The 16,466-nt window shown below is 41.1% G+C and overlaps 1 protein-coding gene across 1 annotated transcript in view; it reads right to left on the reverse strand.

Moving 5' to 3' along the window:
- Positions 1-606: 606 nt before the first annotated feature.
- Positions 607-16,466, reverse strand: part of LOC139593573 (hyccin 2) — a 67,733-nt gene continuing 51,873 nt past the window's right edge. Inside the window, exons 14-28 of the mRNA XM_071434621.1 lie at positions 16,215-16,355; positions 15,844-15,930; positions 14,857-14,946; positions 13,552-13,583; positions 12,314-12,371; positions 11,254-11,438; positions 10,550-10,648; positions 9,511-9,620; positions 6,777-6,909; positions 6,280-6,376; positions 4,513-4,659; positions 3,413-3,584; positions 3,074-3,135; positions 2,265-2,383; positions 607-1,712 (exon numbers count right to left, since the gene is read on the reverse strand). Coding sequence (XP_071290722.1) covers positions 1,626-1,712; positions 2,265-2,383; positions 3,074-3,135; positions 3,413-3,584; positions 4,513-4,659; positions 6,280-6,376; positions 6,777-6,909; positions 9,511-9,620; positions 10,550-10,648; positions 11,254-11,438; positions 12,314-12,371; positions 13,552-13,583; positions 14,857-14,946; positions 15,844-15,930; positions 16,215-16,355 — 1,619 coding nt within the window. The 3' untranslated portion in view covers positions 607-1,625. The remainder of the gene's footprint in view (positions 1,713-2,264; positions 2,384-3,073; positions 3,136-3,412; positions 3,585-4,512; positions 4,660-6,279; positions 6,377-6,776; positions 6,910-9,510; positions 9,621-10,549; positions 10,649-11,253; positions 11,439-12,313; positions 12,372-13,551; positions 13,584-14,856; positions 14,947-15,843; positions 15,931-16,214; positions 16,356-16,466) is intronic.

Raw genomic sequence — 16,466 nt, forward strand, 5'->3', positions numbered from 1 at the left:
ATCTCTGGATGGTAAATATATTTCATTAGAAATTTGTAAAGATGTTAGCTCTCTCCTTTTAAGTTAATAAAAGTAGTTCATCAAGCAATGTCTCCATCTAATAATTGCATGTCTCGTTCCACTTAAATGTATTATCTGAAGCTACCTAGGCTACATAAAGGTCATAATTCTTACCAATACCATGAAGGCACCTCAATATGCTGAGAAGTGAGAAGGAATTTCTTCTATCCCAAGTAAAGGGAAAGGACCTATATGAAGAATCAAGTTGACAGTGGGGTAGGTAGATGCTCTAGGTTTCTAATACAAAAGTCAGGCCATACATCTCTTGCTTCTGTCAAGTACCAGGTGAGGGGCAGATAAGGTACTATTGCTCCATGGGATGTTTTGGTTCTATTTAAAAGCTATGTACTGGTATTAAAAGGTAGGCAAATGATTCTTGATTTTGATGTAAGAAACATTTAAAATGTAAAATATTTCTACTCCGTAGTTTGAAATCTTCTGCACAGATATTTGACATAATAATGAAAATGAAGCTTTTGCACAACTGCCAAAAGGATCTCGATCTTCCTGTAACATAAAAAGATTGTGAGAGACAAGACAAACTAATGAAAATTAATAAAGTACTTTATTTGATTGATTTGAACTATTACAACACTGAGCTGTAACACAGCTACCAAATATTAGGCATAGAGAGTCCCTGTAGTCTGGCTGGCAGACTACAGATGATGGAACTATAGAGCTTCCTCCCACATAACTGAGAAAAAAAGAATTGAAGAAAAGATGTCAAACTTCAGTAGTCTCCCAACCTCTAAAAGCTTAAAAAAAAGGGAGAGCTTCTAAGTGGCATTTAAGGCCTCCTCCAGGATCAGTGGGCATTCCTGATGTAAAAAATATAAATATACAATCAAGCTTTAAAAAAATAAACGAAAAAGCTTCATAGCCTCTTCATATTCCTGGATTGCACCTTGGAAAGTAGCAGGCAATGACATGAGTCCATCCTAATTTTGATTATCTAAATCTTATAAAAGGATGTTAGTTTGGGACAAGTCCTTCAGTTTTATTGCCAGAATTTACTAAGTCACCTGCAGCATCCCAAACCCACTCATATTCTCCTTTCCTCATGCAGTCAAGACAGGTCTTGTAGCATTATAAATCTTGTCTTCATACACTGGAAGCTAGTTTTGTCTAAATGGTAGAGGAGTACTGGATAGCACTCAGATGGGAGAATTTGCACCACTAGTACAAACTAAAGCTCTTGACCATCTTGTGATTTGCACTTCCCAAGTAAATTGCTCCAATAAAACCTTCATGTCTACTGAGGTAGAGAGCAGAAGGCACAATCTCACCAAGTTTGTTTTTCTGGCTGTGAGGTTGGATGCACAGATAGGAAGAAGGCATTGTCTGAGCTAAGAGACAAAGCAGACAAATCCAACCAGAGCGCAAGAGAGGCCTTGCTTACAGAATCATCATTCCAAACTACCTGAGGCAGTTGAACAATGAACAAGATTCATTAGAATTATTACTTATCAGTGCAGCAGCTGTGAGGCTGGAGAAAGAGATCTGAGCATAGGCCCCTCTCCAGCAGCCTTTGAGAGCAGTTGCTGTAGACACTGAGGACACAGATGTTACACATCTTCATCCTCTTTCTCTAAGAAGTCGGTCAAGGTACTGTCATCGACAGGAATTAGTAAGTATTCCACACCATCAGCTCCCTGAGAACAGACATGCACAGACATTGTCAACACCAGTGTACAGTGCCAGGCAAGCAACTAGACAGCACTGCAATGCTAGCATTTATCTGCAGTCTGGATTAGAGCTAGACAGCATTCTGAACAACTACATTACTGAAAACCTGGAATAGTTCACTGGAGCAACACAGGAAATGCACAAATACTGAGAAAGTCACTAAATGAGAAGACTGATGGGTTATGCTTGTCTGACACTACAAAGCTCCTCGACACTGTGTTCCTCTATCTTGTACTGCTATACTGCCTCATTATTATGGCAAGTCTGCATTCCTTCCTTATAGAAATAGAGGTAATACTATTGGAAGCAGACTGGCAGGCTCCATAGTCTGCTACTTCTCACAGTCTTCAAAGAAGACATGTAGGTTGCTGAATAAGGGTGTTGACAAATTGGAGGCATGGAAAGAGCTGCAATTACAGAATTTCAGCCCCTTGCCAGTTCCTACATGCTTAAACAACACAGCAAGTAAGCACCCTTTTTATTCAAAGTGGCTGAATAGAATTCTTCCCTGGACTCACCCGCTTGGTCCGGATCAGCTTGTGGTCCCTGAATTCTGTCAGCTGTGCCCTGAGTGTCAAGTCACTGTTCACAAGGAAAGCCTCCCGACACTGCTGGTAAAAATCTTGGAAAGACAGCCCTGGAGACAGAAAAAGGCAAGAACAAGAAACTGAAGTAGTAAGATTGTCAGGTTTTTCCAGGTCTAACACCACATATTATCCACCTGAAAGTCTTGCTTTGGCTTAGACCAGAGTGGCTACAGTATCATCACCTCTTGCAAGTATACAGCCAAGGTAATACTTCAATAATTAATGGAAAACAGCTCAATTAACATTTGAGTCACCCTGCTGCCTAATGGAATTTTAATAGGACTTTAAATGCACTTTCTACAATCGTTAATTTCTCTGAATTTCCAACTCGTCTATCTTGCTTTCTTTACCATTAAAATGTTATTCATATCCACTGCAACACCTATTACAGACAATGACAGAATATTCCAATATATTCTTGAAAGCAGGGGTATGTCAGAAGCCATTTATATAGGACATTTAAGTGCAAGTTATACAAATTCAGTCTTCATTTTAAATTTTTAAGCCCACAGTCCCTCACCAACAGTCTCAGTCATGTCTAAGCATGTAAAAGGCAGTCCTTCAAAGCCAGCCAGTCTATTGATTTCCCGAGTCAGACACAGTGCCACTAGAAAGACAGTGAGCCTCACTGAGACAACTGTCTGAGCACTTCTGTTGCTGGATGTGTAACCTGCATACCAAAACCCAGGGCTACTGTGAACAGCAACAGCCCAAACAAATGAGAAAAGGTGGGTACCTACCTGGATAAGATGGATTGTCCTTTTTCTCCAGCTGGTGCTGAGCAAGCAGTCTGAATATCCCTCTAAGTGAAAGGAGGAAAGGGGAAAATGAAAATAATAATATTTTTAAAGCAACCCAAAACTCCCACAGTTAGAAAATATTAACTAATTTTGCCTTATGCACAAAGAACCTGGTTGTCAATCTCATCACTGGATAAGACCTGCTATCCAAATTTAAAGTAACCAATCAGCTGGAAGCCAGGTCCTACCATCTTGGTCTGGAACACTATTATCAGAAAACACAGATTGCAAGGACTGGGTCCTTGGCAAGTGCTACTGTGAAGTGTAACAGAGTCTTACCTGGCATTGAGAGTGAGGCTATGCAGGACATGCATTAGGGAGCTCAAAGCCAAAGATCCAGACTGTTGTACTAAAAGTGAGTTCTCATAAGAGGTTTCTTCCACATAAGGATTAAATGTGGTTGTCTCATACCAAAGCCAGTTATAGAGGCTCAGCTTTGCCTGATCCCACACTAGACAGAGAGAACAGAAAGAGCAGACAAAACTGGGAGATTTATGTTTTCTAAGGTGTTAAACAAGCAATATTAAAATGCTCGTAGTTCTGGTGTAGGATTGAGGAAACAATATATGCTTGTGAAATTCACATTACATACACCCTGATAACTGCAGTTCCAGTAATATAAATTCTCAGCAACAAAACATTTGCAGGCATCCCTCTTCCATAGATACATTGTAAATCCTTCCGGAGTCAGGAGTGTGCAAACAATTTCTGGCTGTAGCTGGGAGCTCTAAAGCTCTACCTAGAGAGGGGGTAAAATAGCTGAAACAAGACCCTTCTCAGAGTGTGTGGAGATTCCTCCCTTGAGTGGGGATACCCCTCAAGGTTACTCCTCCAGGCTGAGCTAAAGAGATCTGCCCATAGTTGTTGGTATGGGTGAGTAAAATCAATTTCTACTTGTATAGTTTTTGCTAGCTTTAATATAATTGCTTCAATACTGCTTTAAAAAAGTGAGCTATACTAATTGTTACAGCTACCTGTGCTGTGTAGTAAATAATTCTGATTAGGATCTTTTAGTCTAATCATAATAGTAATCAATATAAGTAAGTTATTTAAGTATATTTGCTTTGCCATCCTTAATTATCCAACCTCCAATTCACAGTAAGTTCCTAAAATCAAGTGGTGCCAAAAGCTTGGAGTCTATTTGCATATTATGGTTAGTGGTATTTCTCAGTATCTTTACACAGTTTTGGTTCAACAGAGCCACACTCCCAATCAGGACTATACATACATCAACAGATCTGCTCCACACATCAACAGTAATACATACAAAGTAATAGTAATACATAGTAAGCAACATAGGAGCTTATGAAACATGCTCAGCAGCCCCAAAGCAGAACACAAATCCTTCTCTTGGCTAGATCAGGCCGAGGGGAACTCACTGAGAGGAGCATTGATGTGATCAATAGAGGCAATGAGGTAAATGCTAGGCAGGGAGGATAACTGTGCAAGGATCTGCTGACTTCTTTCTCCTCTCAACATCTGGCTGTCCAGGTTATGAATGAGGACATAGAGCTCTAAAGATGAATCTGCAAGGTCAGAAAAAACAGCAGAGAAACAATCAAAGAAACTGCGCACAAGCTGGTTTCCCATTCCCAGTGCAGTGTAGCACAAGTTTATTTCACCACTCTCCATATACATCGCTCCAATATTGCTTTCCTTGTACAACATAGTTTGAAGCTATACTGGGTGTTTCTGAGCACCTAAAAGGGCTTTTCTCAATTCGCTGTCATCACAGTTACAGGATTGGTTTTTTTCAGTTTAAGCTTTTCTGTTATAATCCACTTTCCACTTGCTCACAGCTTTATCAGGAATTGCTCCTTTAGCTGTGCTCCTTTTGCAATTGAAGGTCACTGAAATACATTTTAGAATGGAAGACTAAGCACAGTTTATTCAGATGCTTTTGATTTACATGACTAGGATCTTTAAGCTCCTCCTCACAGTAAAAATGCATTTTCTATTCAAGGCTGGATCTAAAGCATCTTAACTTCATTGAAAATTTTATTAAGTTCTGAAAAAAAGTTAGAGACCTAGCTCACATAATCCAACTGGTAGATGTTAGAATTTCCAGCTAGCTTCTTGCTGCTGTACTTATCCCTGGGAACAACTGTCATAGACAGGTAGAAGAATTATAAAAGAAAGGCCTCATAAAATCAGGCCTGCTCTGTTAAATTAATAGCTAGCCTGTCATTTCTTCTAAGTCCAGCTAAGTAATCTGCAAGTTCCCATGCGAAAACAATCTTGGTATGAGAGCTCATTAGTGAAAAACAACTAGCATCTGCGTAAACAATAAGATCTGTCTCATGAGAATCAAGAAGAAATATGTAAACTAGCTAAAAATACAGAAGTTTGATAGATATGCAAAATACCATGTACTGACCAATGAACTAAGTGTGAATGTATTGTCCAGCAATAAGATCTGACACAGGGCCTCCTGATAATCCTATATGACCCATACAATAAAATTTGGCTTTTCCTGCATGAAGAAAATGGAGTCTCGGTTGATTTATTCCAATAAACAACCATTTCCTGAGTCCAAAAATAATTCTAGAACTGTAACCAGTTTTTGGGCAAATCCATACATAATTGCCTGCCAATGAAACCAGTGAGATCAGCAATAGCAGACTGCAAGACTGACTTATGTACATTCAGGTAGGAACTGCTGTTACCCTGCCTTTTTCACTAAGTCCCACCAGAAATACTCATAAGGTAATGATGAAAACCAGAATGTAAACACTGAAACACCAATGCCATCCATGCACAATTAAGATTCCGTGGCTATCTGTGTATGAATATACAAGCAGTAAGACAGACATTCAGAAACAATTCAGCAAGCCTTTTGTGAGGCAATACCTGTTTAATTTTGCTTTTGAAACCAATTCTAACCTGCTTGTTTGCCACTGCTGTCCTGCTGTAAAACACTGACTGAGCTAACAGCTTACATGGGGTTGTTACACATGTATGTACACAGATACTCCTAGTGCATGCATGTTCTCATATATGTTGCATACATTACAAGCAAAAAAGTATACTAGCTACAATGCACTAAGTGTGACTGCCTCTATAAAAATTGTAGGGGAAGAAAATGTCCAGGCTCTCTTAACAGTAATAGACTCTAATGTTTTTATGCATAAAGTTAGTCATTTTACCTTCTTTGAACCTTTTGGTAATGAATTCTAGTTGGTCAAGGGGGCTGCGGAAGGTCCCTATATGGTCCAAAACCTCCTCTGTGATGGAGTTAAGAATCTGAAAAAGAAAACAGGAGTTCTTTATGAAGAGCTCTGACACCAAAGTGCAGAAAATCTTAAACTGAGCCCTTGGATACCTTGTGAGAGATAATCTGATTATTACCATAAAATCCCTAAATCAGTGAACATAAACAAAAAAAAATTATACCCCTTCTCAAAACAGTGACATAAAACAAGGCTTCAGAGTGATGAGTATCTATTCATGACAGAAATTACTGCAATTCCTTGGAAAATGTATGGGATCATTTCTTCAAAGTATTAGAAGAGAGAGGAACTGCTCTACAGAGTCTGTTGCTATAGAGTGCAGCAGGTTTCCTTAACATTTTACATTGAAAGACTCTAGGGGTATCTGTAACACAGGATGATTACATAAACCCACAAGCTTTTCCCCCACTTACAGATCTCACAGTGATGCTGGGGAAGTATCCATTAACCACCAGGTGAACAGAATCCTGGAGCAAAGAGGTACGAAACTTCTCCAACAGATCACGCTTTGAGCCCAGTCCATAAAGCACAATATTGAAACCCAAGCTGCAGAAAAGTGAGCAAATACACAGGATCAAAGAAATCCAAGTCTGGTTTAGGTCCATACATTCATCAAGCAAAACGATCCACTGCAATCTTGGTGTTAAAAATTTCACGTTTTGTCAACTCTGGGCTTACCTTAAGCTTACAGCTGATAAATAAGGTTAGCTACAAGGAATCTGGAACCTGGTATCCTAGCAAAAGAATCATTTTAGCCGCCTAGAGGCTCATAAACTTAGCAAAACATGGATGAAAGAAAATGCTGTTGACTAAGAAGAGAATACTTGATCTCCAACTTCAGGTAAGAAATGGTGATCAACACTCAGATGCATCCCCTCACCAAGTACTTTTATTACATGTTTACTACAGGTCACAGTAATTACAATAAAAAAAGCAAACCTTCATACTGGTTTCCCACTCTGATCCTCAGGCACAATTTCAAAACAAAATTACTCTATACTCAGGTCTATTCCTTATCCTGATTGTTCCACAGAAAGAGAGGCAGGAAAGCATAAAGACAGCCTGGTATGGAATTGTAGAGACCCAGAAGAGCTGACTTCAGTTGTATCCCTCACCCTCTTTCAGGCTGCACTATGATGTGGGAAATGCTCATTAGGCCTTAGCCTTGATGAACTGCACCTAGACTAAACTCCCAATGTGTTGCATGCCTAAAAAAGCAGTCTAAATTGAGACCCTTTTGAGTTCTCCATTATGGGGGGCTGCTGCATATTCAAGTCCACTCTCTAACAACATTTCAAGCAGTGGTCCAGAGTGAGATCTTTTTGAGTTCTCAATTCCCAGAAGGTAGTTGACTGATAGTATGTCTCAAACACCAATAACCAGGTGGCTGTGAAGCCAACCAAGTGGTAACAGACAAAAATAATTGGTAATAACCAAGGACTACTGGTACTAACATGCTGTGAGAAAAAACAAATTTTGGCAGGAGAAGGGGGCCCAGGTGGAAACAGGGCAAAGCCTTTCCATGAGAAAGAACAATGAAGTACAGTGCTAACACAGCAATCACTGGCAGGAAGTGGACATGGGACTGTAAGGTGGGACTGTGACTACTAAAGAGCCCCAAAGCCCTCTGACCCTTTTCCAGAAAGGCCTAAAAGAACAAACTGTGCATGGTAACTAATTAGCATAGAAAGTGACAAATCTGTCTTTGGGGCAGAGACACCTGCCCATAAAAAGACATCCCCCCTGAACAAGCTCAGGTGATGCCCCCCAGACCCTGGACATCTCATCAGCTGAACCAACACAGCTGGATCATAACTTATGACCTGGATCAATGCTGAATCCCAGATCACCATTCCTTCAGCTGGCTCAATGCTGGAGTGATGGCTGGTGAGCTATTTTTTGCTCTTTAATTCATCTCTCCTTTTTAATATTAAGCTCTTTAGTTTCTCCTTTCCCTTATCCTGCCCCTTTATCCAAAACCCAGTGCTGTATGCCTGTATAGTAGGTTAGGGACTACCGTACCAATTTCCATGATTTCCACACTTTTCCATGAAAGTGTGTGATCTACTAATAAAACTCTGTGATTTTTATGGACCCTCTGACTTCTGTCATAGCTTTTGACCAATAAGCATTTTGAATCTTAAGCACATCTTTACTTTCAGGAGTGGGTCATCACAGGAATCACAATGCTTTGTTTAGGTTTGAGAAGCAGGAAAAGCATTATCTTGATTAGAAAGAAGAGTATCAGGTTACTCAAATAGCACTGGGCAAAGGTAAGGTGTTCAACAGCTGTCACTGCCTTCATTGTCATCAAGGGATTTGTTTCTTCTGCTCTGCCAGATACATCTCTAACCATTTGCCCAGATCACCAAGTGACAGAACTCCTCCTCTTGCAAATCTCCCGATTTCAAAGCTGATGTCTCCTTCATACTCTCTGTCTTCCCCATGGATCACAAATTTCCTTATATTCCACTTCTTGTAAGCTTCCAAGGGTCTTTCTCATCACCAGTACTGGCTCCAGCCTAAGGGGTGGTGGTCTGCCTTCTTTAAGGTGCTTCAGAATCTCAAAGGTCTCTATAGTTTCATTTGCTCTCCTGAATGTTCACCCTTCTCCTTCCCATGAAGATACACACAAAGCCAAATAAAATTTATATTGCCAGTGTTTCCAAAAGCATTAGGGTTTCTTCATGCCCAGATCATTAGGTACCACAGGCACTGAAATAAACTGCTACACCACTAGAGATAGCCATAAACTGAAGACGGTGAGGGTGGGCTACTCACTACTAATTTGCTGCTGAGAACAAAAATGATTCCTCACAAAGAGCACTTTTCTCATAATTCATTTCCCCTGTTCTCTCACTATTCATGTTCCCTGTTTGTGAATGCCCTCTAGCTTGGTTTAGAGAGGCACAGGCAAGCTAAGCAGCTGAATGCAACTTCATTGCACTTCAGACATTCGGTTCAAGGAGTTAGATAGGATTTCGTCTACAGGATGTGCTAAATTAAATTAATGTCACCCACTTTTAAATTTAAGCAAACAATGAAAAAAATTTCCTCCTTAATTCATCCACAGGATGTTACAGACATGACGGGAAAAGGCAGTGCCTTTTAACTAAGCTTCTTCAGTGATTCCCCTTGGATACTTACTGTAATTGCAGCATCCATTTGGAAAACAAGGATTCATGTTGCTGGTTAAGGTCTCTAATTTCAGCAGCATAAGCAAGTGGAGCATTTTTCAAAAGATCATGCAGTGTTTGCTGTGTTGAGAAAGAGATGACAGTCATTCAAAGTTGAGAAGAAGCAAGAGAAACACCTGAAGTCCTTAAAACACCCTTGAGCATGCTCCCTTGTCTAGAGAGAACAGTTTTCATTGTCAGTGCACTCAGTTTGTGGTTAGTTTTTTTTCTCCCCATTAAGACCCCACTAGGCACAGTTTTGCTGCTGGAGATACAAAGCAGAAATTAAGTAACCTTATTATGGTAAACAGCAGCAAGACTAGGATTAAAACAAATGACACACTGTGTATTTTTCTCTTCACACCAAGTATGGAAAAACCACTACAGGAAAACAGATACACATGAAACTTACACATCACCAAGCACTGTACCAACAAGATACAACATCACATCCCTGGTCATGGGAACAAAGGCTCCAATCAATATGCTTAGCAAGGGTTCAGGTGTTTGTCACTACAAGAGAAAGCTCAAAACGCCCACCATCTTAAAAAAAACCTACAGCAGAAAGGATATAATTTGCAGCTGATAGCTCAATGTTGAAAAGCATCAAGAATGAAAGGATTAATTCAGCTTTCAAGATATGCTGTGATGCTGATGTTTAAACAGCACAGTAGCATGATAGTCAGCATCAAATCTACACTGGCCTCTCTTTCTCTTCAATTTTAACAGCTTTGCTTCCCACTCCCTTGCAGTAGAAGACAGTTGACACTGGAAAGGCAACTGCAATGTATCAGACAAAGTACTGAGAGACAAAACTGCTAAACCTTCAACTACTTTGAAGACAGCAGTAGCTTTAACACTGTAAGCCGTGATTTCCTCCCACAGCTGTTATGAAAGAACTTGTTAAAAATCCAGATGTTACTTTGGGCAGCAATTCCAGATAACAGCAGGGGAACACTATATCATAGGAATCAAAAACCCAGAGTCGTGTGACTCACTATGAACAGTACCTGATCCAATCTTCTTTTCCGCAGCTTCTGCAGCGTTCGGTCTGAAGTGAGCACTTTGGAACTGCTGTGAGCTTCAAAGTATTCCTCCACCAGATTGCCCTATAAAAGGACAGCAAGGTCAGCAACACTCCTCCTGTTACCAAGTTACCCCTCTCCCTAAGATGGCCAATGAGACAGAGGGCAAGGGTGAATACAGAAAGACAGAAAATATTTGCAAAAATGGCTTCTATAGCAACATTCTGCCAAAGCTAACCTAGTCAGATGATTCTTTCCTGAAGAGAGAGCCAGAAAAGAGATTCTGAGAGAGATAACATAACAGTAATTCTTAATTGGTGTGGGGATCCCGGTGCTGGAAGGAAGTGAGACAATTAAGCTGAACACCAAGCCAGAACAGTAATGTGCACTCCTTTTGGTACTACAGGAATCAATTTCTTCATCCTGTCCCAATACAAGGTCTCCTGCTCCGTGGACATCTTAGACTTCTCCTTGTGAAGCTGCTGATGCCAGCTGTGTTAGCACACAGGTTCACATGGTGCCTATCCACCAAGGATTACTCAGAAGTACAGCAAAAGCCAGCCCAGCTGGTCTGATCTGAAATGGGTTCAGCAGTTCTTCCCCACGGTCAGGTGAGGTCACTAACAGCTTATTGTCACCATACATTCCTTCATGTTTGCTAGCTCAGGGGGATATTTTTGCACACTCACCATCTTTTGCTCCTTATTTTTTTTGGCTAGGCTGTTTCTGGGAGGAGGTGTAGATGCAGCCTTAATTTTTGCTGGAGTCTTTTGATCTGATAAAACAGTGCTGACTTCCTTCTGTTCATCCTCATCTTCCTCCTCTGAGCAGGAAGCAGAATACTCACTCTCACTTTCCAAATAGGGATCTGGAGCTAGAGCATAGATTTTAAGGTTAAAAGCCAGGAATGACTTCTTACACAGAATTCATTTTGCACCATCTCACACACATTCTCTAGATGTTTTACAAGCACATGAATTCTTAATGTATTTCACAGAAAGGTAAAATCAATGCTTAAGAGAACTGCAAACACATATGGCCATTTCTTTTGCAGTTCTAGGATCACAAAGTATTGTTAAGTAAAGCCTCCTCCTTGATACCAACCAAGAAACATCATTGTACCATAAAAAGAGACTAAAAATGGACAATGGAATTCCCAATTTCTCTTAGCATCTCTATGTCACTTTTCCCAAATGCCAATCGAGCAGGCTGAGTATCTTCTACGTCACACTCTCCAAACAAGTTGTTGTGTAATACCTCTGTTAGCAGCATTGATTGAAGAGCACAGATGAAATCTGGCTCAGTCTTGGTCTCTCAACACAAAAGAAACAGAAGATGAAACATCAGGTACTAAACTCTCCTCTGCAATCATTCTAGTTTAGCCAACCAGTTATTGGAAATACTTTGACATGGACATCCCAGCCATCATCCAAAAGTTTTATGCCTGGTTCAAGCAATTGGGCCACACTAAATGTCAGCACAGGTAAGATTACTGAAAGTTTTTGATCATATTACTGAAGTTCAGTAACTCTGTGCTTCTAATCCTTCCACCTCTCACCTTAGCAGCAATCAGCTGTAGAGGAAAGGTCTACATGGATTTCCTTAAGGACATTTCTACACTCTCTGCAGGATAAATCAGGCTGTTTCTGTCACACTGCTATCACAGACAGAAGCTCAACAGGAAAACACTCTCCCTTGAACACAGTGCCTCACTGATTGTGGCAGCTGACAGCAAAGGCTGATCTTTACCTGCTAGTCTCTTTCTGAGTCTGTAAGGTGTGGAAGACACAAATTCTTTCTTTTTACTCTGGAACAGCAAAGAAAAAACATGCATTAAAAGAAACATCTCTCTCCTCTAAACTACCCTCTGCCAAGCAAAGACAGGTTACATTTCCAAACTATTTCAGCCCACATGAAACTGGGAAAGCAGAGGCAGTTAAGTATGGAGAGTTCTTGTTTTCCCATTCAGAGGGAGATAGGATCAAAGTTCCAAAAGGGGCTTAATTCTTTCAGCTCAACATGGAGAGTAGAAAACTGAAATCTCCAACCAAGATCCCAATCTTGACCTCTCAGGAAGAGCCAAACCAAAGCAATGACAAAATGGAAATGCTTCAGTCCCCACAGCAGTCACTTTCCACATCAAGCTGTCTACTCAAAGTCATCTGGAAGTCCTCTATGGAAACAACAACCAGAATGACAGAAGACCACTCAGCATACTAAGCCCAGAAGTACAGCAAAGCAATCCAAGCTGCCTGGGCTCACCAAGTTGTAGTGTCACATTTTCCTTACATATGTTTAAAGCACAGGCCTGACTTGGATACTGGATCAAGTCTGCAATACTTAGGAAATACTTTTGTTGATCCTGACAAAGTGGATGTGAAATCATCAAGCAGTGACTATGGCATCCCCAAAGAGCATGTCTTTTTCAGGTGTATCTCATCCTGGAACCTCATACCAGAAAAACTGTGCACACATTTCTGCTATGATGCTGTACTATTTTAGAAAGCCAGCTCTTTCACTCCATAGCCACCACAACTGGCAGCTCTGCATTGTATCTCTTCTTTATAAACCAATTGGTAAGTAAGAAACTGAACAGCATCACAGTTCTGGAACTCCTGTTCTAACAGCATTTCTTAAAATTAGGGCTGTTTCTTCCTTTAGTGAGAAACTGGAAAGCTGTGAGTTTAACTGTATATGAAGGGATTATCTAGCATCCTCACTTGTGTGATGCAAGAAAATAATTTCCACCCATGACAATTAAGCTGTCAAATCTATTATTTGCCCACTGACTCCAAACCCCATAGTCCTGATTAATGGTTCTCACTTAAGTTACTCCTTCTGGTTAGAACAGAAGAGACATCTCTACTGTGGAGTATGCTTTTCAAGGTCCTTTCTTTCCAGAACTGCAGTAATTGGCTAGTTCAAGTTTTACAAGTGGGGAAAAAAACCCAAATACAAAATCCAAGCAATGTAAAGTCATTACTCACCCTCTGCTGCACTTTGTTTGAACTTGAACGTTCTGAAAAGGAAGAAACAGCATTGTACAGAGTACTGCAAATTTTCAACACTGGCACAAGATGATCCATTAGAAAAACAGGCATTCACTGTTCAAAGGTATACTGGGCCAGAATATCAGCTCCCTAGATATATAATCCTGTGAGGGAAGCCTCTAGTTCCTCACAGGCAGGCAAGGAGAGAACAAAGAGAGTTGCTGGGAGGAATGGGTTAGAAGTGGAAAACTGGCAATGAGAATTGTAAATACGCTCAAGTGACCATGCAGCTGGGGATAGCAAAGACTCAAACAGCAATGCAGACAAACAGATATACCATGTCTATTGCTGTTTACCCTGTATAGGATTTGGGAAGTAGAACATCTGTGTATAGGTAACGCAGGTGTTTGGTAGATCTGGAGGCACCCTAACAGACAGATCAGAACCCAGTGAAGATCCCAGCATGGGGATAAACCATGGTGTGCAAAACCACTGATAGACCGGTGTGAACAGCAGGCTGGTCCTAGCACTGAACCACACATAAGGGTGCCTGCATCTCCCCTCATGTCCCTCTGCCCAGGTGTTGCTTCAGGAAGTTAATAGAAATAAATTTACTCTTTGCATTCTGGCTCTGAGTTTGTGGTGGCTCCAGCAGCCTGCCAGTGTCAGGTCACACAAGAGTCAATGTTATTACCACAGAAGGCAGCTGCTAATTCCTGGTCACAGCTTTGGGAGGCCAGGAAGGAGGAAGGGACTCCAGCTCCAGGAATGAAGCTGAAAAATGAGCTAATGTTCTCTCCCTGAGCACATCAAACTCCATTTCCAAGCATAAATGCACATCCTCTTGCCCGTGTTGACATGCATTGACTTCTCCCACCTGTATTTCTCCCTATAGCACTAGGTGTTAAATATTATATAATAAAGTGTGAATTTACACATGAACACCCACACACTCCTACCCAGTCAGTGTTTAACACACCAGCCCAGCTCGTAGCTCCCTCAAGTGCAAGTATTTCTACTGAACAGAAAGGAAGTCATTCATGTCACAGCAATAGATGAGAGACATGTTCACGTTTCCTCTAGAGCAGCAGGGCAAAGAAGAGATCTGACACCCGGGTGAAGCACAGGCCATGCACATCAAACTGTTCAGCCCATGTGTTAACCTGAATACTTAAACCCTGGTGTTAACTAGAATACTTGAGCATGAGAGAAGCTGGACCTCAAGCATCCACTCCACCACCCAAAGAGAAACATAACCCCCACTCGCTCAGCTTCAGTTCCCCAAACCATCACAGGACTTACTGCTGCTTTGAGGGGTTTTGGCCATCTTCTCAGGGCATTTGGAGTCATCAGGTGCCACATTCTTTTCTGGTGTCTGGGCTAATTGAGAAGCTGTAGGAAATAGGGGGAAGGGAAGGAAGGACATGTCAAGTACAAAACTTCCAGCTCTGGCTAGTCAGAAATGGAGCCATACACCTGAAATGCTCTCTTCATATTAATTCCCTAGATATTTCAGGAACTTCTAGGATTTTCTAACCCTAAAGGTGGCTGTATTCCTCAGCAAAGATTTTCAAAGGCTGAACTCATCAATTAATTAAGTTTACAAATATGGCTGATGGCAGAGCACATTTTGCTCCCTGGAAGACCACATGTCTTTGAATTAGAGCAAGGTTTGGTCAGGCTCACTTAGTACTTGAAGACTGCTCAGCTGGACATAACAGATCATCAGATACAGCAAACACATCAGCTCCCCAGGAAGAACTATTTACCTGTGTCTACTCCTTATCAGTACAGGCTGAAGTTGAATGACTGATGTGAATCTGAAATACCCTGCTAACAGTTCCTACCATTGTGCGACCAACAGCCTATTCCATGTAACAACACTGGCACTAACAGACCGTCACAGTATGACTTTCCTCAGTTTTCAAACTGAGTCATGGCTCCAGGAGGCAGCACCAGTGAAATCCCCCCTGCTGCAGAAGGAGGTCTAAGATGGGAAACACAACTTCCCAAGACACAGCAGAAACTAAGAGGCACCAAAATCAGTTTCTGTATAGTGATTCAGTAGGATGTTCCCTCTCCCTCAGCTCATCCTTTGTAGGACGTATCATTAGCTGTGATAAATAAACACTAATGAAGTTCAGATGATGCTGGACATACAAGGATTCTTCATGTGAGTGACAATCCCTTTCAAGCACCTTATCTGAACTGAAACAGTCCACCCTCTCTGGAACTGCTACCTTCTGCTTGCTTCTCCTAAGTCTGCAGAGAAAGAAGAGCAAAACATACCCAGTTCTGCCATTTTATTGGAGCGTTTGGGAGTCTGGAATGAGTACACTTCACCACCACTTATATTTGAGCCATTTCCCACTGGATCTGTGAAAAGACATGTTACTTGCAGCTATTTTAAAAGCACTGATAATATTCCCAACCCAAGAAAGATGGAATGTAACATTTCACTATTTGGCTTTATACTGCAGGTGATACAAAACAAATATAATAATAAAATCCTAGAATCATAATCTTCCCTTCTACCTGTTACCACAAGCACAGACAGGGCAGATTGAGCCCTCAAAAGCAACTTCACCAGCACTGTACAACCCTAACACTGAAAGAATCTCCTGAAGTCAGAGCTGTGTTAGGTTTTCCCCTGCTAATACCTTGGGCACATATTCCAAGAGCAGCAACATAGTTCTCTTCCAGGATCTCCTGAGCTTCGTTATCAGAAATATTCTCAAGCTTCTTCACAAATCTCTTGACATTGACACTCAGCTGAGCCTTGTCCTTCCGTACTTTAGTTCCTAGAATTGTAATAAAAGCTTTAACCTCCTGCCATTTCATTATTTCTATTGCAGTAGTACACAGCCACCCAACTTAAGAGACCAGGCTCCTGTTAAGCAAATCACTCAACA

This window comes from Agelaius tricolor, unplaced genomic scaffold (genome assembly GCF_023055355.1).
Source record: "Agelaius tricolor isolate 1412-34295 unplaced genomic scaffold, bAgeTri1.0.p SCAF_10, whole genome shotgun sequence".
Classification (NCBI taxonomy): domain Eukaryota; kingdom Metazoa; phylum Chordata; class Aves; order Passeriformes; family Icteridae; genus Agelaius; species Agelaius tricolor.